The sequence below is a fragment of the Halichoerus grypus genome, chromosome 10, assembly GCF_964656455.1.
Source record: "Halichoerus grypus chromosome 10, mHalGry1.hap1.1, whole genome shotgun sequence".
In the NCBI taxonomy this organism is placed as follows: Eukaryota; Metazoa; Chordata; class Mammalia; order Carnivora; family Phocidae; genus Halichoerus; species Halichoerus grypus.
This window is the reverse complement of record NC_135721.1, coordinates 36,580,880-36,599,703: the sequence shown is the minus strand read 5'-3', so window position 1 is coordinate 36,599,703 and position 18,824 is coordinate 36,580,880. Positions and strand designations below refer to the sequence as shown.

Here is an 18,824-nt window from a genome sequence, read left to right as displayed (position 1 = left end):
CTAGAGAAACACATCCTTGATTCAAGTATTTTCTCAGCTGTTTTCTCCCAAGCCAAGGCGGAAATGTTGAGGCGGGTTACTATTCATTTAATCACAGGGAAGACAGGATCGAGGCTTGTGTGAGGACACATAGCATCAGGAAAGGAAACCAATACCGAAACTCAAGAGCGTCTCCTCCAAAACCTTCAGTCCGGGGATTAATACTAAGTTCTCCTTTACCATACAGAGCCCCCTCCCTCCTTCCTCAAAAAAAAAAAAAAAATCACAAGGCTACTTTCAGCCAGCCCCAAAGGCTACAACTGATGTCCACTCTCTGCTAAGATGTAGTACTGGGAAAGATACAACTCCCCAGGCTGGGTCTATCACCTGTAAGAGGGGGGTAAAGACCTATTCGAAGAGGTCTTGAGGATTAAATGTATATAAAAAGCTTAGCACAGTACCTGACCTTAAATGGTGAACACCGCCTGAGCAAGTCTATGGCATGTACCCAACCAGTGATCTAATCTCTCTCAGGCATAGGTCAGGCAGGCATAGCTTTATGTGGTACAGTGTGGCTTCTAAAAGCATCTTCCTAAAACACAACTCTCAGAACAGTAATCATCTACCTAGTTTGCAAAGCAATGCACTTTTCATTAACTGTTCTGATCAAGGGTAAACGAGATAATGGGTCAAGACTGAAGAACCCAACACTGAGAATTAAGTAAGTTGAGCTAGCCACACACATATACACCCCACCCGTCTTAACATCCTTCATAATAGCAAAGCGAGGAACATTCTAAGTAAGGATCTGGTAAAACAGTCCATTCAAACAGGAAAACTTTGTGGCTGTCAAACAATGAATACACTTATACATGCTAATGTGGAAGTGTCTAGGCTGTGCTATTACAAGGAAAAATGCCAAACAGCTACAACAGTACTTATGGAGTTAAGTCATGTATATTCTGGGATCACAAGAAACTTAACAGGGAGGAGTGGGGAAGTTTAAGTGGGTCGGTAGTTATTTAAGATACTCTCGTAAGAATGGCACAGGGCTAATTGATTTGGAGCCCAGATGCTTCAAATATGAACAAAAACCATGAGAACGAAATTTTCTAAAAATTGTAGGCTTTTTTATTCAGTTAAGAGGTAGACAGATGAACATGGAAGGCTGTCCCATTTAACTTGCCCAAAGTTCATATTCCACTCCATTCATCCATCCCACACTGCCAGAAATCGTAAAGAAATAACCAAGAATGCCAGAAGGCTTTTTCTTCCTACTTCTTTTTAGCAATAATAGTCAATGAACTGCTGGCAAAGAAGTTACTACTAACTTAAATTTTCACTGTGTCCAAAGAACCTCGTCCCTGTAAGAAGTTCCCACATATGCCAATGGAACCTGCCACTACCGACGGGAGGGCAGAGTACAAATGGCTCTATTCCTCTAAGAGACTACAAGGGAAGCTTCGGTTATGTTTGTTGTTCAGTCCCTGTGCATGTTAGGGCAGAAGCTGGTGAAACCACCAAAGCAGAGCACACTGCGTCAAATGGCTCTGAATGGTTGTTTAAAAAAAAAAAAAAATCACAAGTTATCTTCGGAGACAACATTAAAACATAATGGAATTGAAGCCTGATACAAAAAGTAGAGAATTATGTACAGGAATTCACAGCCCAGAAGGAAAAGGGACCTCAATAGGAACCAGTGGAAACCTGGCTATTTTACATAGCTAATTTTGAGACAAGTCATATTTAGCACAAAAGCAATTATAGCACAAGTAACACTTCCCTCCCACAGCTCCCAAACTTTAAAAAGACTCTTGTCAGTCTTCTGTAACACTGTGATCCTTCTTCAAAGGAGCAGGAATGTGTAAGGTGGCCCCAAACATCGACACGAATTTTAATCTCAAACAGCTTCACGCTCTGAGGATGACATATTTGAAGACTGCCATAATAGCAGCACTGATAACGCCAGAAATGGGGACGGTAACAAACCAGGCCATAAAAATGTTGCGGAAGAGTCGCCAGTCAACAGCCTTTTTGGATCGGAGCCAGCCAACAGATACAACAGAGCCCACCTAGCAGAGAAAGGGATCAAGGAAACTGGTTAGTAAAGGCCAATAGTATTTTGGTAACAGACCCATGATCTTATGTAGGTAAGGAGCCCAACAGCTGATGAGACTGATTCCATGAAAGATGGTTTGTAACAGGATAAGAAGCAGATCACTCATGGGAAGATGAAGGCAATGTAAAAATCCAATCACTACATCTGTGCTAACTGGGGTAAAATACGAGAACAACATCTGCTTTCTCTCTCCTGAGCTACTGGAATTTTAATCAACTGCTTTAATAATGAACTGTTTTAATAAATTACTTGAAGTTTCAGGTTTTCCAAACATCATTTTAGAGGAGGACAGTTATTAAACCTCATAGCCAATCACCTGGAGATACCCTAGAAGAAAAAGGATGATTCACAGGCTCCATGATGAACCAACTTAAATTGCCTTAAGGAAGCCAGTTTTTTTTTTCTAGTTATTACATGGACATCAAGCAACTTCAGAATTCAACAAGATTAAGATTCTCCGTACTTCAATTCTGAGGCTATGAATATACGCCTTCTATAAATAACGCTGCCCTTCAACAGCCCAACAAGCCTCACAGACAGGCTAACTATGTGTAAAAGGACTTTTGCCATCATTTAGGGAGAACATACAGTATTGGCTTAAATAATAAGAGTACTAGAAAGATACTAGCAGGAGGAGAAGAATGAAGGGGGGGAAATCGGAGGGGGAGACGAACCATGAGAGACGATGGACTCTGAAAAACAAACTGAGGGTTCTACAGGGGAGGGGGGTGGGAGGAAGGGTTAGCCTGGTGATGGGTATTGAGGAGGGCACGTTCTGCATGGAGCACTGGGTGTTATACACAAACAATGAATCATGGAACACTGCATCAAAAACTAATGATGTAATGTATGGGGATTAACATAACAATAAAAAATTTTTTTAAAAAAGAGTACTAGACCCAAGGAATTGTAAACTGTAAGCCTTTACATTACTGTAGTCATTTGTCCTAAATTTGTGAACTCTTCAGGACTCCAACTGCATAAAACTTTCTAAACTACAGTTACCACACTTAAAAAAACAAACAAAAAACTTCTCCATATTACTAGAACCATTCAATAGACACAGCACATATACATTACACTTACTTTACAATGTGTTGTACTGATGGGAAGACCAATATTTGATGCAATTACCACCGTGAGGGCAGATGCCAGTTCAATACTGAAGCCACTGTAGACATAAAAAGATTACTTGTCAAGAATGGAAGCTGTTTTATAAGCTAACATTACCTCAAAGTTAACACAATCTTACTGTGCTCTACTCGGTGACAAAACCTGACACTAACCTAACATCTTTAATTTGCTGTAGCTCCTGAAATCTATTCTTCTAAGATTTTATTCATTCATTATTCATTTGAGAGAGAGAGAGCACAAGTGGAGGGCTGGGAAGAGGCAGAGGGAGAGGGAGCAGCGGACTCCCCACTGAGCAGGGAACGCAATGTGGGGCTGGATCCCAGGATCTGGAGATCATGAGCCGAAGGCAGACGCGTAACCATCTGAGCCACCCAGGCGCCCCTGAAATCTAATTTAAATCAGGCTCTCTTCCCTCTTCTCTAACATTTTTGAGGTTTTAAGGGTTCCTAGAAGCCCATTATTAAAGTTTGCACTTCTATCTGGAAGAATTTAATAAACATCAGTCTTAGCTCTCAAGTAAAGACAAATAAAGGACAAGTACACAGAGCTACTCACTCCACACACACACCTTTCTCAGAAAAGTTACATTATTAAGAGACCACTGGAGATGAATATTTGACCAAAATTATGTTTAAGGGCCAGACAATATGTAAAATCGAAAAAGTTCACAATAATGAGAGTAACATCAGGACCTCATACAAGCTTGGGTTACATTAGCTAAAGATTTTGTGTGATAACACTACACAGTATTATGTATCCTAAGAAAATGAGCATTAGCCTAAGACCTGCTTTACCAACTTACCTAGAAGGTGTGATTGGTGTCAGATCTTTCCCCATGGTCTGGATAACTCTCCTTCCCCAAACCCACAGACCAATACAAATACCAACTCCACCATAGAGCAGAAGCCATATTGGTGTTGCTACTTTTGAAGAAACATCTCCTGTGTCATAAACCAGATACAAAGCAACCAGAGGACCGATGGCATTGCTGAAAGAAAAAAAGAGGACAAAGATGATTTTTCAGGCAGAACTAGAACTTGGCAAGATCCAGTTTGCTAAATGATCTGCTAGATTATTTTTTTCAATTTTTTTATTGTTATGTTAATCACCATACATTACATCTTTAGTTTTAGATGTAGTGTTCCATGAGACCTACTAGATTATTTAAAGCAAAGCTGTCAAGCTCATTTAGCAAACAGTCCTTTCAAAAGAAATAAATGGGACCCCAACATACATAGCAGAAGAAAATGAAAGCTGCTCTCAGAGAAGAATCCCATGCATTTGGTGGCCTATCATCCAACAGGTAGCCTAGAACAACTCTGGTTCCAATGACCAGTTTACAAACGACAGAACTACAGCCAACAACCTCCAAATTCATTCCCTAGGGCAGTCATTTTTAAGCTTTTCATCTCAGTATTCACCGAATTTACTATCACAGAAACGGATCCTATCTTGATTGACAAGACCTCTCCATGAAGAATATCTGTGTTTCTCATCTACAGAAACATTCTTTGGGGCACCTGGGTGGCTAGTTGTTAAGCGTCTGCCTTCCACTCGGGTCATGGTCCCGGGGTCCTGGGATCGAGCCCCACATCGGGCTCCCTGCTCCGCGGGAAGCCTGCTTCTCCCTCTCCCACTCCCCCTGCTTGTGTTCCCTCTCTCGCTGTCTCTCTGTCAAATAAATAAATAAAATCTTTAAAAAAACAAAAAACAAAAACAAAAACATTCTTTGTAATCTAAAGGAAAAAAAAAACTTTCTTTTTTTTTTTAAAGATGTTAAGTAATCTCTACACCCAACATGGGGCTCAAACTTACAAGTGAGATCAAGAGTGGTGTGCTCTACCGACTAAGCCAGTCAGGCACCCTTATAAAACACATTTTACTGCCTGTTTTATTAAGTCCATAACTGCTATTACCTCACCCTCTCTAGCTTATCCGTGTCCCACGGGGCGGTATGGTACCAAAGCCACAAGCACAGCCTTATAAAAGGGATAAGGTGATACAAAAATAGAAAGCGTGATGCTGTGATTCCAAGTCAACTGACCTGACATCATTTCCACCATGGGCAAATGACCCAAAGCAGGCTGTAAGGATCTGCAGGAACTGGAAGAGGAGAGACACCTCTGGTTTATCCTGGTCATACCATTCTTCTAGAGAGCCGCTACTTCCTTTTCTGTCACCCAGACCCATCTCTGCCTTGACACTCATGTCCATCTCAGATGCCGAGTGAATGTCAGACACAGCATTGCAGTAACTGGTGTAACTGTCCATTCGAATTCGCTTCTTGCTGTCTGCATTAGGCCATGTCAGCTTCTCCATTTCTTCACCTTTCTGTTCACCTTCTTTGGCACGGAATGAATCCAGAGGCATGCCACAAATTGCCATGGTGTAGGAAGTATAGCTATTATTGCGCCTCAAGGGTTTGTCGCCAGAGTCTCCCATGCAGTCCCCCACCTTGGCAAGATGTAATTTATGGAGGAGCTCTTTGTACAAGCCAGAATCTTTATGCACGGTGTGATACTGATAGTGCCCACTGGAGTTTATCTGGTTACTGACGGCTTGATTGAACTGAACAAGGTTCCCATTAGGCAACTGCACTGCCCCTGGCCAAGACCAAAACAGTAACATTAAAAACAAACAGCATCAGGTCCAAACAGTGAGCCTCCTCCCCAGTATAGGTAACAAAGTCAAACTCTTATCTTCCCCACTGAAGAAACTCCACTCACCATTCATGGTGCTATCTATGCTGGTTTCCTCTTTCAGATCCACGCTGGGAAGCCTCTCTCGCTCTGGAGCTTCCTCCAAGTCTCCAAGTTTGAACGAGACTGTTCTCTCCTCCACCACAGCCCGGAGTGGTACAGTGGCAGACCCTACCTCAGAAACAGGATTCCTGGTTTCAATATCGCTGAGAGACAACTTTGTTTCTTCGTGCTCTTCTTTCAAGCTATTCTTTTTTTCCATTAAAGGGCTTTCAGAAGGACTAGACTTTATTTCTCCTAGAAAAAAGGGGGTTTTTTTTTGGTTTGGTTTTGACCCAACTAACTCATTCCACATCTCCCGTCTCCCCATCTCAAAAAAAATCCATCTCAAAGTAATATATTTTGGTGAAAATTCAGGATAATTTTCCCTGTCTGCTTCACTTGGCGTATCTCGTATCCTTCCTTTGGGAAGAAATCAGCAATGCTTCAGAAGTCACAAACTTTTTCAGTAAAGGGCCAGACAGTAAAATATTTTAGGCTTTATGGGCTCTGTTGTATATTCTTCTCCTTTATAAAACAAAGATTTTGATTTTACAAGGATAAAAACTATTCCTAGCTCCCTGCTGACCCATTCTGAGGTGAAAGGTACCCAAAAAGCATGAGGTGGACAAATTGAAAATTTACACTGCATCTAATAATTCATGTTCTTTTTAAAAAAGGAATGCCCCCAAATTCCAGTCCAGGAGTTCAAGACTAAAGATGACAACTTGAATTCCCACCTCTGTAAAACAGAGATTCACTTTAACGCTCTGCCTTATGGTGCTAAATGCCTGCCTAGGCAGGAATATCTTCTGCCCAGTCTACCAATGCCCAGTACGTTTACACGTTCATTCAGGTAGCACAACCATGCTATAGAGTAGAACCATAAAACATTAGCAAGACTTGTCTCCTCTTCTTCCAGACTGGGGGAAAAACGAGGTCAGGATGTCATGCAAGCCTCATTCCCACTGTGCGCACGGCACAAGCAGACTAGCACAGACTAGAGCCTCTCAGAGAGGGCTCAGTGCAGCTGCATGACGCAGCACTCTTCCTAGTGCCCAGCAGTATGTGCATCCCTCCACTTCCCAATGACAAACTTGAAATCACTAACCAAGCATTTGCAGATGAAAAGGGCAGAAAAAGATCACTTGAACAGATCTCAAGCCAGTAAGGAAACAAATACAAGATTTAAATAAGACTGATACTAACGAAATTTATCCTGTATTTAATTACACTCTACTGCTGTGTGTAGTAATGGTCTAAATGACTCCTTCATATTAACACTGGAAAATATCTACCTCTAGAATTTGTGCGACAATTCTGAGAATTAAATCTAAAGTCAGATATAAACATGTGACTTAGCTTTGCGTGTCTAAATCTGAAGTAACACACACAGAAGTAGTTAGGATAAAGTTTTCTCCTTGAAAATATTTTGTACCTACCCCCTATTACACATTAAGATATCCTCACACTTCCAATTAATGTTAAGCTACTTCTCTCTGTATTTCTGTCACCAGCAACTGATACAGTAAAAAGTAGATTGAATGACCAGTTTGTCCCCAGCATATGTCAACTATTCCTTATGAGTAGGTCCCAGGTCAAGTCAATAAAAACATAGTTCGGACAATAAACCCATCTCCTGAAATCTCATTTAAATTTTTGACTTTGCCAATCTATCCAAATAGTGGGTTTTTATTTAGTGATCACACAAGAAAAAACAAGCACATTGCTAGTTAAAATGTTCTGCTACAATTTGTTACTTACGTTCGATTTTTCTCTTCATCCTGGGACATACAAAGAACCAGACGATAAGGGCACAGAAAACTGCACATCCCACCGAGATGAGGATGGTGCCCCACAGAGGAAGTTTGTCAAAGCCCAGCACTAGGAGATAAAATGGTGCATCTTGAAAACCCCAGGGCAACAGCCCCCTGCAACAATGTGTAAACCCTCCTCTGGGGACTCTGGGGTTCCCCAAGCCAGCCCATCACCCTTTATAACTGCTGCCAGCCTTAGGTCCACAGGGTTTTTATTGTGCTCATAACTACACAAATTCAGGAGGGGAGAAAAATCCCATGGTCATCTGAAACCCACACCTCCACCCCTCTGGCCCACTGTCCACACCTGCTAGATTAGATTAAAGTCTCCCAAGCTCCTTCAAAAACGAGTTTTCCTTTCTTTACTTAGAAGATAATAAGGATCAACTATACTCTGAGGATCTGCAACTAGCTATGAAAAAGTGGAAACCTTCCACTCCCTAAGCCTCCAGATGGTAGCTGCCACACATTATGTTTGCACATACAGATTTTGATGTTAAAAAAGAAAGGGGCCCCAAGAGTCGTATATGTCATACTGACAGAATTCTCTGTGGAAGTTATCACATCCATTGTATTACCCTCCAGTAAAATCCTTTAACAAGATTATCTCTTAAGCGACATTATCAAACTAGATACAGAAAACCAGAATATTATCAAAAAGTAAGAATAGTTCAAAGGGCTATCTTTCACAAAAAGAACATAGTTTAGTGGTAATTTCATTAACAAGCCGTATCTTAGAGACTTGCCTACTTTTCACCTGGCTCTGGGATCATTAGTATCAGTCCTCATCTGCTTATCATTTAAATGCCAACAGGCTCCAAGCCACTAGCCTAGACTAATGACTGAAGCAAAGCACTATAGAATTCTATTTGAGCCTAAAAGAGGTTATAATGATCTATAGTTCATCCAAGAATAGCTTGGCTACCTGCAGTTCTTTTGCTTTATTCTGATTAGGAACTAAATTACTTATAAAATGGAAAATCTATTGTCCCCCCAATGATTAATATTTAAAAATCACATATAAATTGTGGTCCCTTCAAAACTAAAGTTCTATAGTGACTACAAATCTTTCCATTTTAATTCCTATCAATTCTAGCCATGTATTTAGTCACACAAACTAAAATATATATGAAATTTAATCAATCTCTATTACAATTTAAATTTGCCTGTGTTCCAGGTCAAAAAGGGGAAACAAGAAGGGGAAATTTTTCTGGTAAATGATCCACAAAGAACAGAACAAAAATATCCCAAGTTCCTTTTTCAAAAATGATTGAAAGTTTCAGTTTCTAATTTCACTGAACTATGAGCTTTGCTGCTACCAGATAAAACAGTGCTTAGAGCCTCTCCTGTGAGGTTTAGCACAAAGAAACAACTCAATTTAAAATAGAACAAAAATGTAGCATGCATGCTTTTCTTTGCCTGTACCATTTAGCAAGGGGTCTGGTATCCCCTAAGTAAGATCAATATTCTCATAAAGGTGTCCATTTTCCTTCCTAATTATTCCAAGAATAAAGACTAGGTTATAAATACTTAGCTAATTCCATTTTTGGTCAGTGACTTACTACTTCAGTGAAGTTTAAGAAGCAAGTTACAATCCATTAGTCAGAAAAGTAATCAATTTAGTGGGCCCCAATGAACATTAAAAACTAAAGAGAATTATCTGAAAATATGAGTGCACAGCACACAGTAAGGGTAAATAGCTTCAACATACTATTCTGGTTTTCCTTCCTCTCTCTTTCTCTACATGGGTGTCTTGGGCAGCAATGTACAATGTATTTTTTCCGGTAGGTCACAGTCAAAAGATCAAAAGCCACTCACTTGACCATCAAGTCAAATGACCCTAGATAGCAAAACTGAACTGATCAAAGCATGTACTGTCCTGTAAGTTACAAGTGATTGATCTTTTTCAGTTGTTAAATTGAACACGTATCATAATTTAATCCATGCTTTGCCTTAGTCCCAAAATAAAAGCAATCATTTCAATCTTTATATCCTCAAATTATTTTTCCTCTTAGCTGCATGAGTTCTTCTTCCAAGTGCACTTAGACCAGTTGTTAAACATCCCAACTCTTCTCATTCAAGCAGATTCAGGGAAGTAAATTTAGTGCTTAGAAACAAAGGTAGCTCCATTTGGGAGAGAAAAATGAGAATATCCAGCAAACCAGTCCTAAATGACTGATTATTGAAGACCAAATATAACTAATGACTCTTCAGTAGTCAGTAGTTGAGGTCAATATCACTTCCAGTATTTTTAGCATAGATAGGAGAAAGGGAGGGAGAAGGGTCATATTATCGGTGGATCCTGTGAAGACTAAAGAGTAAAGGTCTGTAGTGATTTAGAATCTGAGCAGGTCTCTTTGGTTGAAAAACTATCTAGGTTAACTCAGCATACACTAGCCTGCAGCCTTCTGAAATGGGCGCAGGCCAGCCACCTTCTAGGAGATTTCAGCCCTGTAAAGCAAAAAGGGGTAAATTGGGCATTTAATGCAAGTTTTATAAACAACTTTAAATTCACATTTAAATATTTTGATATGTACTTACAAGGTGCTCCAGTATACATGATGGAAAAAAGGTTTATTCCAACTGTGCAGGCATAGAAAACTGGCAAAGCTCGCAAACCATTAGGAACTGGATCTGCCTGTAAAAGATCATTAAGATCAATACCTTAAAAGGTGTTGAAGTTAATTCATTTCCATAGAACCTTGTAAAAGGGCAGGTTCGGGAATTACAGTGCCAGTTAATGGTCTCCAAGCAGTAGGAAAAGCCCAGTTGGCCTTGTTCCTGGAAGTCTCCCTACTAAGGCTGATCTCATCTTTTACATCTACCTGAATTTAAGTTTGTGTTTGGTTTATTATTATTTTGTGGGGGGGAGGGGTTTGCTATTTCTAACAAGGCTACCTATCCCAGTGACTGGTAATGTCCCAATTAATCAGTTTTATCACCCAGTGTTCTAAGGTATCTGATGTCCAGATGTAAATCTGAGCATACATCTGAGATGTACATTTGTAAAAGATGTCAAGAAATGGATTATGAGATGTTAGGACATTTCTCACCATGTCTGCAAAGATTTTTTTTTTTTTTTAAGATTTTATTTATTTATTTGACAGAGAGACAGCGAGAGCAGGAACATAAGCAGGGGGAGTGGGAGAGGGAGAAGCAGGCTTCCCGCTGAGCAGGGAGCCCGATGCAGGGCTCAATCCCAGGACCCTGGGACCATGACCTGAGCCGAAGGCAGACGCCTAACCACTGAGCCACCCAGGCACCCCTGGAAAGATTTCTTAAAACCAAAACATGCAGAATTTACCTGCAACAACCATCTTTTCTAGACATCAATAAATATGTCATTATTAATAATTTACCAAAGTGCTAAGATAAAAATCAACTGTACACTAAGTCACCTCCTCATTCAACGACTGTGCCAAACACTACTGTGGGCCCTAAAACGTGGGAATGAATGAGACAAAGTTCCTGGCCTCAGAGAACTGACATTTACATTCTAGTACAGAAAAAAGTAGCAATAAATACTATGAAGAAAATAAAGGAGGGTAAGGGGCAGTGACGGAAGGAGGGGTACACTGCGGAGTATCAGTGGAACACAGACACAAATGTGGTAAGCCAACAAGCCACGTGCATTCCTAAGGGTGGAAAAAAAAGCAAGCCACCTGCGGGGGGGGGGGGGGGGGGCGGGGGAGGGGGTGTTGTATTCCAGACAGAGATACCAGCAAGTGCAAAAACTCCAGATGGTTAAGGAACTGCAAAGGCCAGTGTAACTGGAAATAAGAAGAGTTGCACTTACAACAAATATGTATTAATTCTACAGGAAAACATCGAAGTCAAACACTTAAAGAGAACACAGATTTGAGTATACAGGGAAGACTAAACTATGAAGCTATTACCCTAAAGGTTTAATGCTGTCTTGATCACAATCCAAAAGAAAATCTTGAGAAAGAAGAGAAAGACCCAAAGTGATTCTGGAGTTTCTGACTAGGGGTACATGGCTGGCTCAGTCGGTGGAGCACGTGACTCTTGACCTTGGTTGTGAATCTGAGCCCTACACTGGGCACAGAGATTACTTAAAAATAAAATCTTTTAAAATATAAATAAATAAATACAGCTTCACAGACAATCAATTCATTGGGAAGAAGGAGGCAGTGGCTGAAGATGCACACAACAGAAGATGCCATTCCAAATCAGTAGAGATGAGCCCTCACTGAAAACCACTTTGAATTTTAGCTATACTTTAAATATATAATATATAAATATACAAATAAATAAACACTACACAGGGGTGCCTGGGTGGCTCAGTCGTTAAACGTCTGCCTTCAGCTCAGCTCATGATCCCAGGGTCCTGGGATCGAGCCCCGCATCAGGCTCCCTGCTCGGCGGGAAGCCTGCTTCTCCTTCTCCCACTGCCCCTGCTTGTGTTCCCTCTCTCGCTATGTCTCTATCTGTCAAATAAATAAATAAAATCTTTAAAATAAATAAATAAATAAATAAATAAATAAATAAATAAACACTACACAAAGAGAAATAGCTAAAATAAAAACAATAGCTTATGCCTAGGAACTATATTCTACACCCAGAAACTGTTAAGCATCCCGGAATAACTACAGCGTGTGTCACACTCCAAGGGCAGTCAATAAAGTTATAAACCTGATGCATATATGTATTTTTCTTCTAAGAACTATCCATGGTTTTAAGATCCTCCCCAAAATCAAAACCCATTAGGGTTCTATAAACATTATATAGGGACTTCTCTTTAACAGATTTTCAAATACTATTTGGTAATATGGTATCAAATCAAGCTAATTAGAGTTGGGAGGAAGTAGCTTATGTTTTTATTTTTCTGTATAGCCCAATTATGTATTCCCTGAAGGTAACCAATAATTAATTAGTTGGGGGGAAGGTAGGGAATGAATGATGCTACTAATGGTTTATTATGAAATACAGGCTCAGGGGCGCCTGGGTGGCTCAGTCTGTTAAGCATTTGCCTTCGGCTCAGGTCATGATCCCAGGGTCCTGGGATTTAGTGGGGCTCCCTGCTCAGCGGGGAGTCTGCCTCTCCCTTTCCCCCAGCTCGCGTTCTATCAAATAAATAAATAAAATCTTTAAAAAAAGAAAGAAAGAAAGAAATACAGGCTCATAGGCTAAAAAAAGGCTAAGTTCATAAATCAGCCAGGGGGGAATAAAACAAACTGTGTTCTCCCTTTAACTCCCTCCAGACTCCTCTCAGTCACTCGCAAGAGGTAACCAAGGCTAACTTCATAAAATTTTTATTACTGTATGACCCATGTAACACACACTTGAATCTTTACCTGGAAATAATGTAATATCTCACCATCCAGTTATGTGAGATGTGAAAGGGGGGTCTTCATAACTCCCCATCTTTAACCACAATAGTCCATTGTTTACATACTGGATGTTCCCATAAACCTTTGTCTAAAGAAAAAGGCTCCTCTTGAGTTTGAAAAGATGTCCTAGATTTAATGTGATTCCTAACAAAAGGGAGAAAGCAGAGGGACCTGTTTTCTCTAACTAGCATTTAAATACCCAACAGGAAAACTTTCCCTTATCCCCTATTCCTTGTTTATTGTCCCCAGTCCTTAAAAGGGAAGTACCTCACCTCCACTCTGGTTTTTCCTACTAGACCACCCAATACCCTTGAAACAGACATTGAGAAAACAGAAAATTTTTAAAAAGAAATTTTAATGTTAATTTCCAAAACAGAATCTTACGTTGGAAAGCATCTTAATGATCAAATATTCAGACTTTAACAGCCAGGACCCCCAAAGATTACCAGTATAAGGATGTCTTCTTGAGATTTAAAACCTAAGGTAACCAGAACTATTCACATTCATCACCTAAAGACTCACTGATAGATTGGGCACAAGGATATATATGGGTCATAGGGAGGAAAGGGGGGTTTGGAGGTCAAGAAGGTTCTCAAAGTCAGTATTGTTTTAAACACAATTCCAGGGTGCCTGGGTGGCTCAGTCGTTAAGTGTCTGCCTTCGGCTCCGGTCATGATCTCAGGGTCCTGGGATCGAGTCCCGCATCGGGCTCCCTGCTCGGCAGGAAGCCTGCTTCTCCCTCTCCCACTCCCCCTGCTTGTGTTCCTGCTCTCGCTATCTCTCTGTCAAATAAGTAAATAAAATCTTAAAAAAAAATAAACACAATTCCAATCATTCTTAATCATGTCCATCCTCATTCCCACATAAAGAATATATAGTTAAGAAGTTAATATATTTAACTTAAGTTCTCAACTGTGGGTAAAAAATACCTGCCCATGCATTTCTCAAATCAGAGATTCTGGGCACTAAAAATCCCTCCTCACACTTCAGAGCACCACCATTCCCCCTCCAAGAAAGAAGACAAGTTTGTTTTGTCTTGAGACACACAAAGCCTCTCCAGAATCAGAACAATCTGCTTCCCAGTAATCAACAAAGACCCAATGTAAACTTTTATAAAGCAGGAATCCCTAACAGGGGATCCTATTAATTCTTCTGGTTCTCTGGTATGGAGCAAGCTATATGGCTCTAATAAGAAGACTGAAAAATCTGATCAGTGACTACCGGTACACCTCAAATCTAAGCATCATGTTATCATATGCTACAACAGTTCTGGGGATTGGGAGGTAGGTGCTCATCATACCTGTATGCTAAGTACAACCATACCAAACTTCAAGGCCATTAGTAGTAACAATGAACTATTTACTCTCAAATTATAATCAACCTATAGATGTTTCAAATTTTCAAGTGCTATATTCTGCCAGACTCAGGTCAGAGGAAAAGTGATTAATGAATCAACGGTATTTCTACAGAGGTACAAATCCTTCCCTACAGAAGCTTACAACTAGACCAAACAAGTGGGTCTGAATATATTCTTAACCCTTGCGATTAAGCTACCTATCTCCGTTCACTCTGATTTCTACCATTTAGGAGCATTTTTAAGAACTTACAATGGACCGTTAAGAGCCAGTCCCCTCAGAAAAAGGACAACTTTGTTTCCTGAGAAAAATGCATTTATTCTTACTCAGTAAGTAACTCAGTCCAATGACAACATCCCTTGTTGTCTACATTTATTTTGGAGCCAGCATCAGACTTCTTGATAAAAGAAATGCTATTGGGTCACTCAAAAGGGATTTTCAAATGGGACAGGAAATTAAATGACTGTCTGGAAACCTTTTTTTTGCCAAGAAAAACAAAACAAAACAAAAACTACCTTTACTGGCTCTTTTTACCTAAGAAATTAGAGTCAAGTCACTGTGAGAGGTAGAGTCCCCACCTAGAAGCTTATAAACTGGTTATGATAATCAGCACTACAGAAGTAACTACGTGGAGACCCAAACTACTCAATTTAACTATCAGCTAAAAAAAAAGCCACAAGAGACATTGTGACTTATTGAACCCCAGGCTTATAAGTCAAACTGGTCTGCATATGATGGTTTAGGTAAAGCAGTAATCAGCAAACACCTGTACAAAGCCACCCTGAATAAATTTCCTTTTCTCATTCCCAGCCTCTCCTATTTCTTGGCACACCGTAGTACTCATTCAATTTTTCCTTCCTGAATGCATTCGTTCTTGGTTATTGAAAATTTGTTTCTTTCAGAGAACTCAGCAACATACAAGAGATATACAGAACATAAATTTTTTAACTTTCTAAGGCCACACCAATCACATCTGGAAGAATGCTAACAGTCTGAATACCACGTGAGTATGACCCATCAAAGGTCATAAAAGAGGGGAGAGAAAGATTACCTTACGGAGGATGAATGCACGAACAAGGAAGAATAAAATTCCAGACATAATACCAGAAAGCAGTGGAGAGATGAACCAAGACATCACTGGAACAGAACACAATAAAAAAAAAATGTCTATTAATGAAAATCAGAAACCCAAAAAAAAAAAACCTTAAATTTTAATATTCTATCTTCAAAATTTTCTATTTTACACCATATATTTCATATAATGCCATGGTAGCACATGACAAGAATAAAAATTTAAAAACCATTTAGAATTAAACATACCAATTTTTATCAGTTCAGACCACTTGACACCCTCCTGCCCCTTTGCCACAAGGGAGAAACCAATGGTTGCACCAACAATACAATGGGTTCCAGAAATGGGAAGCTTCAAAAACGAAGCCACTAGTTGCCACACAGCAGAACCTGAAACACAGGCAAGTTTTATTAAATGGCAAAATTCTTAGGAATGCACTGCATTCTGAAGAAGAAAATCTGAAAGGGAGGGCACAGGAACGGAACTACCCATTTGCTCACCCGCCACTAAGGAGCATACATAGAAAGAACTTACCAAACATCGCACTGACGGAGCCGGCCATCAACAGCTGTTGGGTCGAATTGTACATCTCCACGTCGATTAAGCCCTTCCTGATTGTTTCGCTCACTTTGGCCCCCAGTAGGACAGAGCCCACGGTTTCAAAGATACTCGCTAGGATGCAGGCTTGCTTGAGGGTCACTACACCTGAGCCCACCGCTGTACCAAACGAATTTGCTACATCATTGGCTCCCACGGAGAATGCCAAGACAAATGCAATAATGAAGCCCAGGATCAGCATCCATAGGTAGTCCACCAATGGACCAGAAGCAGCAGTAGCAGCAAAAGTACTGGTAGGCAGCGTTGTCACGGTAGATTCCATTCTCTAGACTAGTGGTTTGTTTGTTTTTTTTTTTAATTATAAGAGAATTACTGAGCGGCTTTCAAGATGTGTAAACAGAATATGAGGTATCAAAAATGCTATAATAAATAATATATATTATATAAAATTAAATACTGTAAACTACGGCACAGAAACCGAGCTGGGGAGTTACTGCTATACGCTGCGTATGGGCATCTGTTGTCTGGGGTTTCTTTGGCTCTGGAGGGCTAAAAGCAAGGAGAATTCCATGGCGGAGAAGAGAAAGGACGCAAGTTCATCCTGGGGGGAGGGGGAAGAAAACAACAATAACAGCGAGCCCTTGGGGGGCGCGTGCGGCACCCCGCGCTGGCCCACGCGGCTGGGGAACCCGGCCTTGTCCTCCGCCCGCAGCCCACCGTCCCCCGCCCCGAGCAGGGCTCGCGAGGCGGTGGGCACGTGGCGCCGGGAACCTCCTCGGCCGGCGCGCGCCCAGCCTGCGCCCCCCCGCCCGCCGCCGCCGCCCGCCCGCGCGCGCCCTCCCCACGAAAACCGGAAAAGGGCCGTTCCCGCGCGCGCGCGCCGCCCGGGGACCGCCAAAAAGGCCCGCGGGCGGGCGGGGTGGGGGAGGGAGGCGAACAGAAACGAAGCCAGAATCTCGCCGCACCGCCCGCACCGACCCAACCGACCGCCTCCGGCGCCACGACGTCGGCGCCTGGCCCCGGGGAGAAGAAAGCCTTATCCAAGGTGGCGCCACCACTCACCAGAGGAAACGAAGGGCCGAGCGGGAGACGAGAGGTGCAGGCTGCGGCGGTGGGTTGGAGCCACGGACGCACGCACCTGTGGTCGACGAGGAGACGGCCCGGGGCGGAGGCTCCGGGGACGGCTCGGCGGGGCTTAGCGACCCACCCTGGAAGCACCCGCGGGCCCCTCAGCGGCCGAGAAGAGCAAGCACGCAGCCCGCGCCGGCAGCCATCACTCTGGCGGTACACGCCGCCGGCCGCTACTTATAGCCCGGCGCCGCGACCCGCGTGACCCGCCGCGCCTCGCCCCGGCCCCAGAGCCCCGCCCCCGGGATGGCGCAGCCCCCACCGGCCGGCGTGCCCAACCGGGTGAGCCCGACGGCGGCGCTCATTGGCCGGACTCACGCCGGCGGCCACGCCCCCAGACGGGAGCTTGTCCACGTGGGGAGGGCTAGCCCCCACTCTGCAGCCTCGCCCTGGCGTCTGTGTAGAGTCTCGCCGCACCGGTTAGTTACTGGTGGAGACCGTGGGGGACCCTAGCGCTGCCGCCGGAGGTCGTCATGCGGGGTTTTAGAGGCCGCGACCAAGGTCGTTCCTAGTCCCCCTATCTCGCGGGCCCCGTTTCACAGTGCTGACCGCTTCTCCAGCCTGCCTTTGAGCGCACTAGTGACCTGCCGCGTCCAGAGGCCACACCTGGCCGAGTTCCCCTCCCGTCCGTCCAGTGACGCTGCGGGAGAGCTCGAGCCCTCGGGCTCCGGATCCAGTCCTGGCACGTTGTCGCACCTGTGACTTGCCCTTGGCCAGACAGGCACTGGCCCTCGCCGGGGGAGGGAGAAGGCTCACGTGGTCGGTTTGCTCCCGCAGTCATGCACTTGGGTGAAAACAGAAAGACTGAAGAGTCACGAGAACCAGGTTGTCTCCCCGTTTATGGCGCAGAGCCTCAGGAAGGCTGTGGGTCATTAATTTCCTGTAGACCTGCGTTTTCTACGTCGTGGCTGTGGTGCGGGAGGAAGGACACTGCTTCGGATTCAAGTCCTGACTCCTACTTGCTGCAGTGTGTCACCTTGAGCAAATTCCAGATCTCTCAGACTGCATTGTCACTAATGTAAAATGTTAACAATCAGTACCTGCTTTGTGGCAGGACTTAAATTAACGTACGCGAATGTGACCAGCACTCAGTAGGCACAGAATGCTAATTTCCGGTTTGCTCTTAATGTAAAAATACCTGTTTTAGGATGCAGGAAAGGGTGGAAGGGGACGGTCTCTGTGCATCCGAGAAGCTTTCGTATTCTTTTGATGTAAACATTGATTTCTGGTCTCCTACAGGGTGTATAATATAGTTTTGACGTTAATAAGATTTGCTCTGCACATTTGGGGGCATTTATTCTATTGTGCAGCTTAAGATCAAAACTAATCATGCCGGGAGATTAAAGTCGTGCTTTCTTGTCAGGGTTGTAGTGAGATTGAAGCATTTCAACCAGAAATACTTACCAGGCTTAGAATGTTCTAGAGTCCTTTCCACCTTTTTGCCATCTCTAGTAGCAGGGCACTGAAGAGCAGAAGCAAAGATCCTGTAAATCATTGCTCTGTCTGGGACATCTATGGAGGCTTAAACTGCACATGAGTATTCTCTGACCTATCTAGAACATCTGATGGAGTT

At 42.7% G+C, this 18,824-nt stretch overlaps 1 protein-coding gene across 3 annotated transcripts; it reads right to left on the bottom strand.

The window, feature by feature from the left end:
* Positions 1-1,087: 1,087 nt before the first annotated feature.
* Positions 1,088-17,438, bottom strand: SLC20A1 (solute carrier family 20 member 1). Of its 3 annotated transcripts, none has more exons than XM_036103815.1 (11): positions 17,186-17,438; positions 16,100-16,724; positions 15,814-15,954; positions 15,545-15,630; positions 10,329-10,425; positions 7,735-7,854; positions 5,959-6,102; positions 5,277-5,835; positions 4,035-4,220; positions 3,185-3,269; positions 1,088-2,051 (listed from the first exon to the last, which is right to left on the bottom strand). In XM_036103815.1, exons 2-11 carry the CDS (start codon positions 16,443-16,445, stop codon positions 1,890-1,892), a joined length of 1,926 nt encoding a protein of 641 aa, XP_035959708.1. In that variant the 5' UTR covers positions 16,446-16,724; positions 17,186-17,438; the 3' UTR covers positions 1,088-1,889. The 3 variants fall into 3 exon arrangements, with proteins under 3 accessions (XP_035959708.1, XP_035959707.1, XP_035959709.1); XM_036103814.2 differs by having other exon boundaries at positions 5,959-6,228; positions 17,186-17,437; XM_036103816.1 differs by lacking the exon at positions 15,814-15,954 and having other exon boundaries at positions 5,959-6,228.
* Between the last annotated feature and the right edge of the window lie 1,386 nt (positions 17,439-18,824).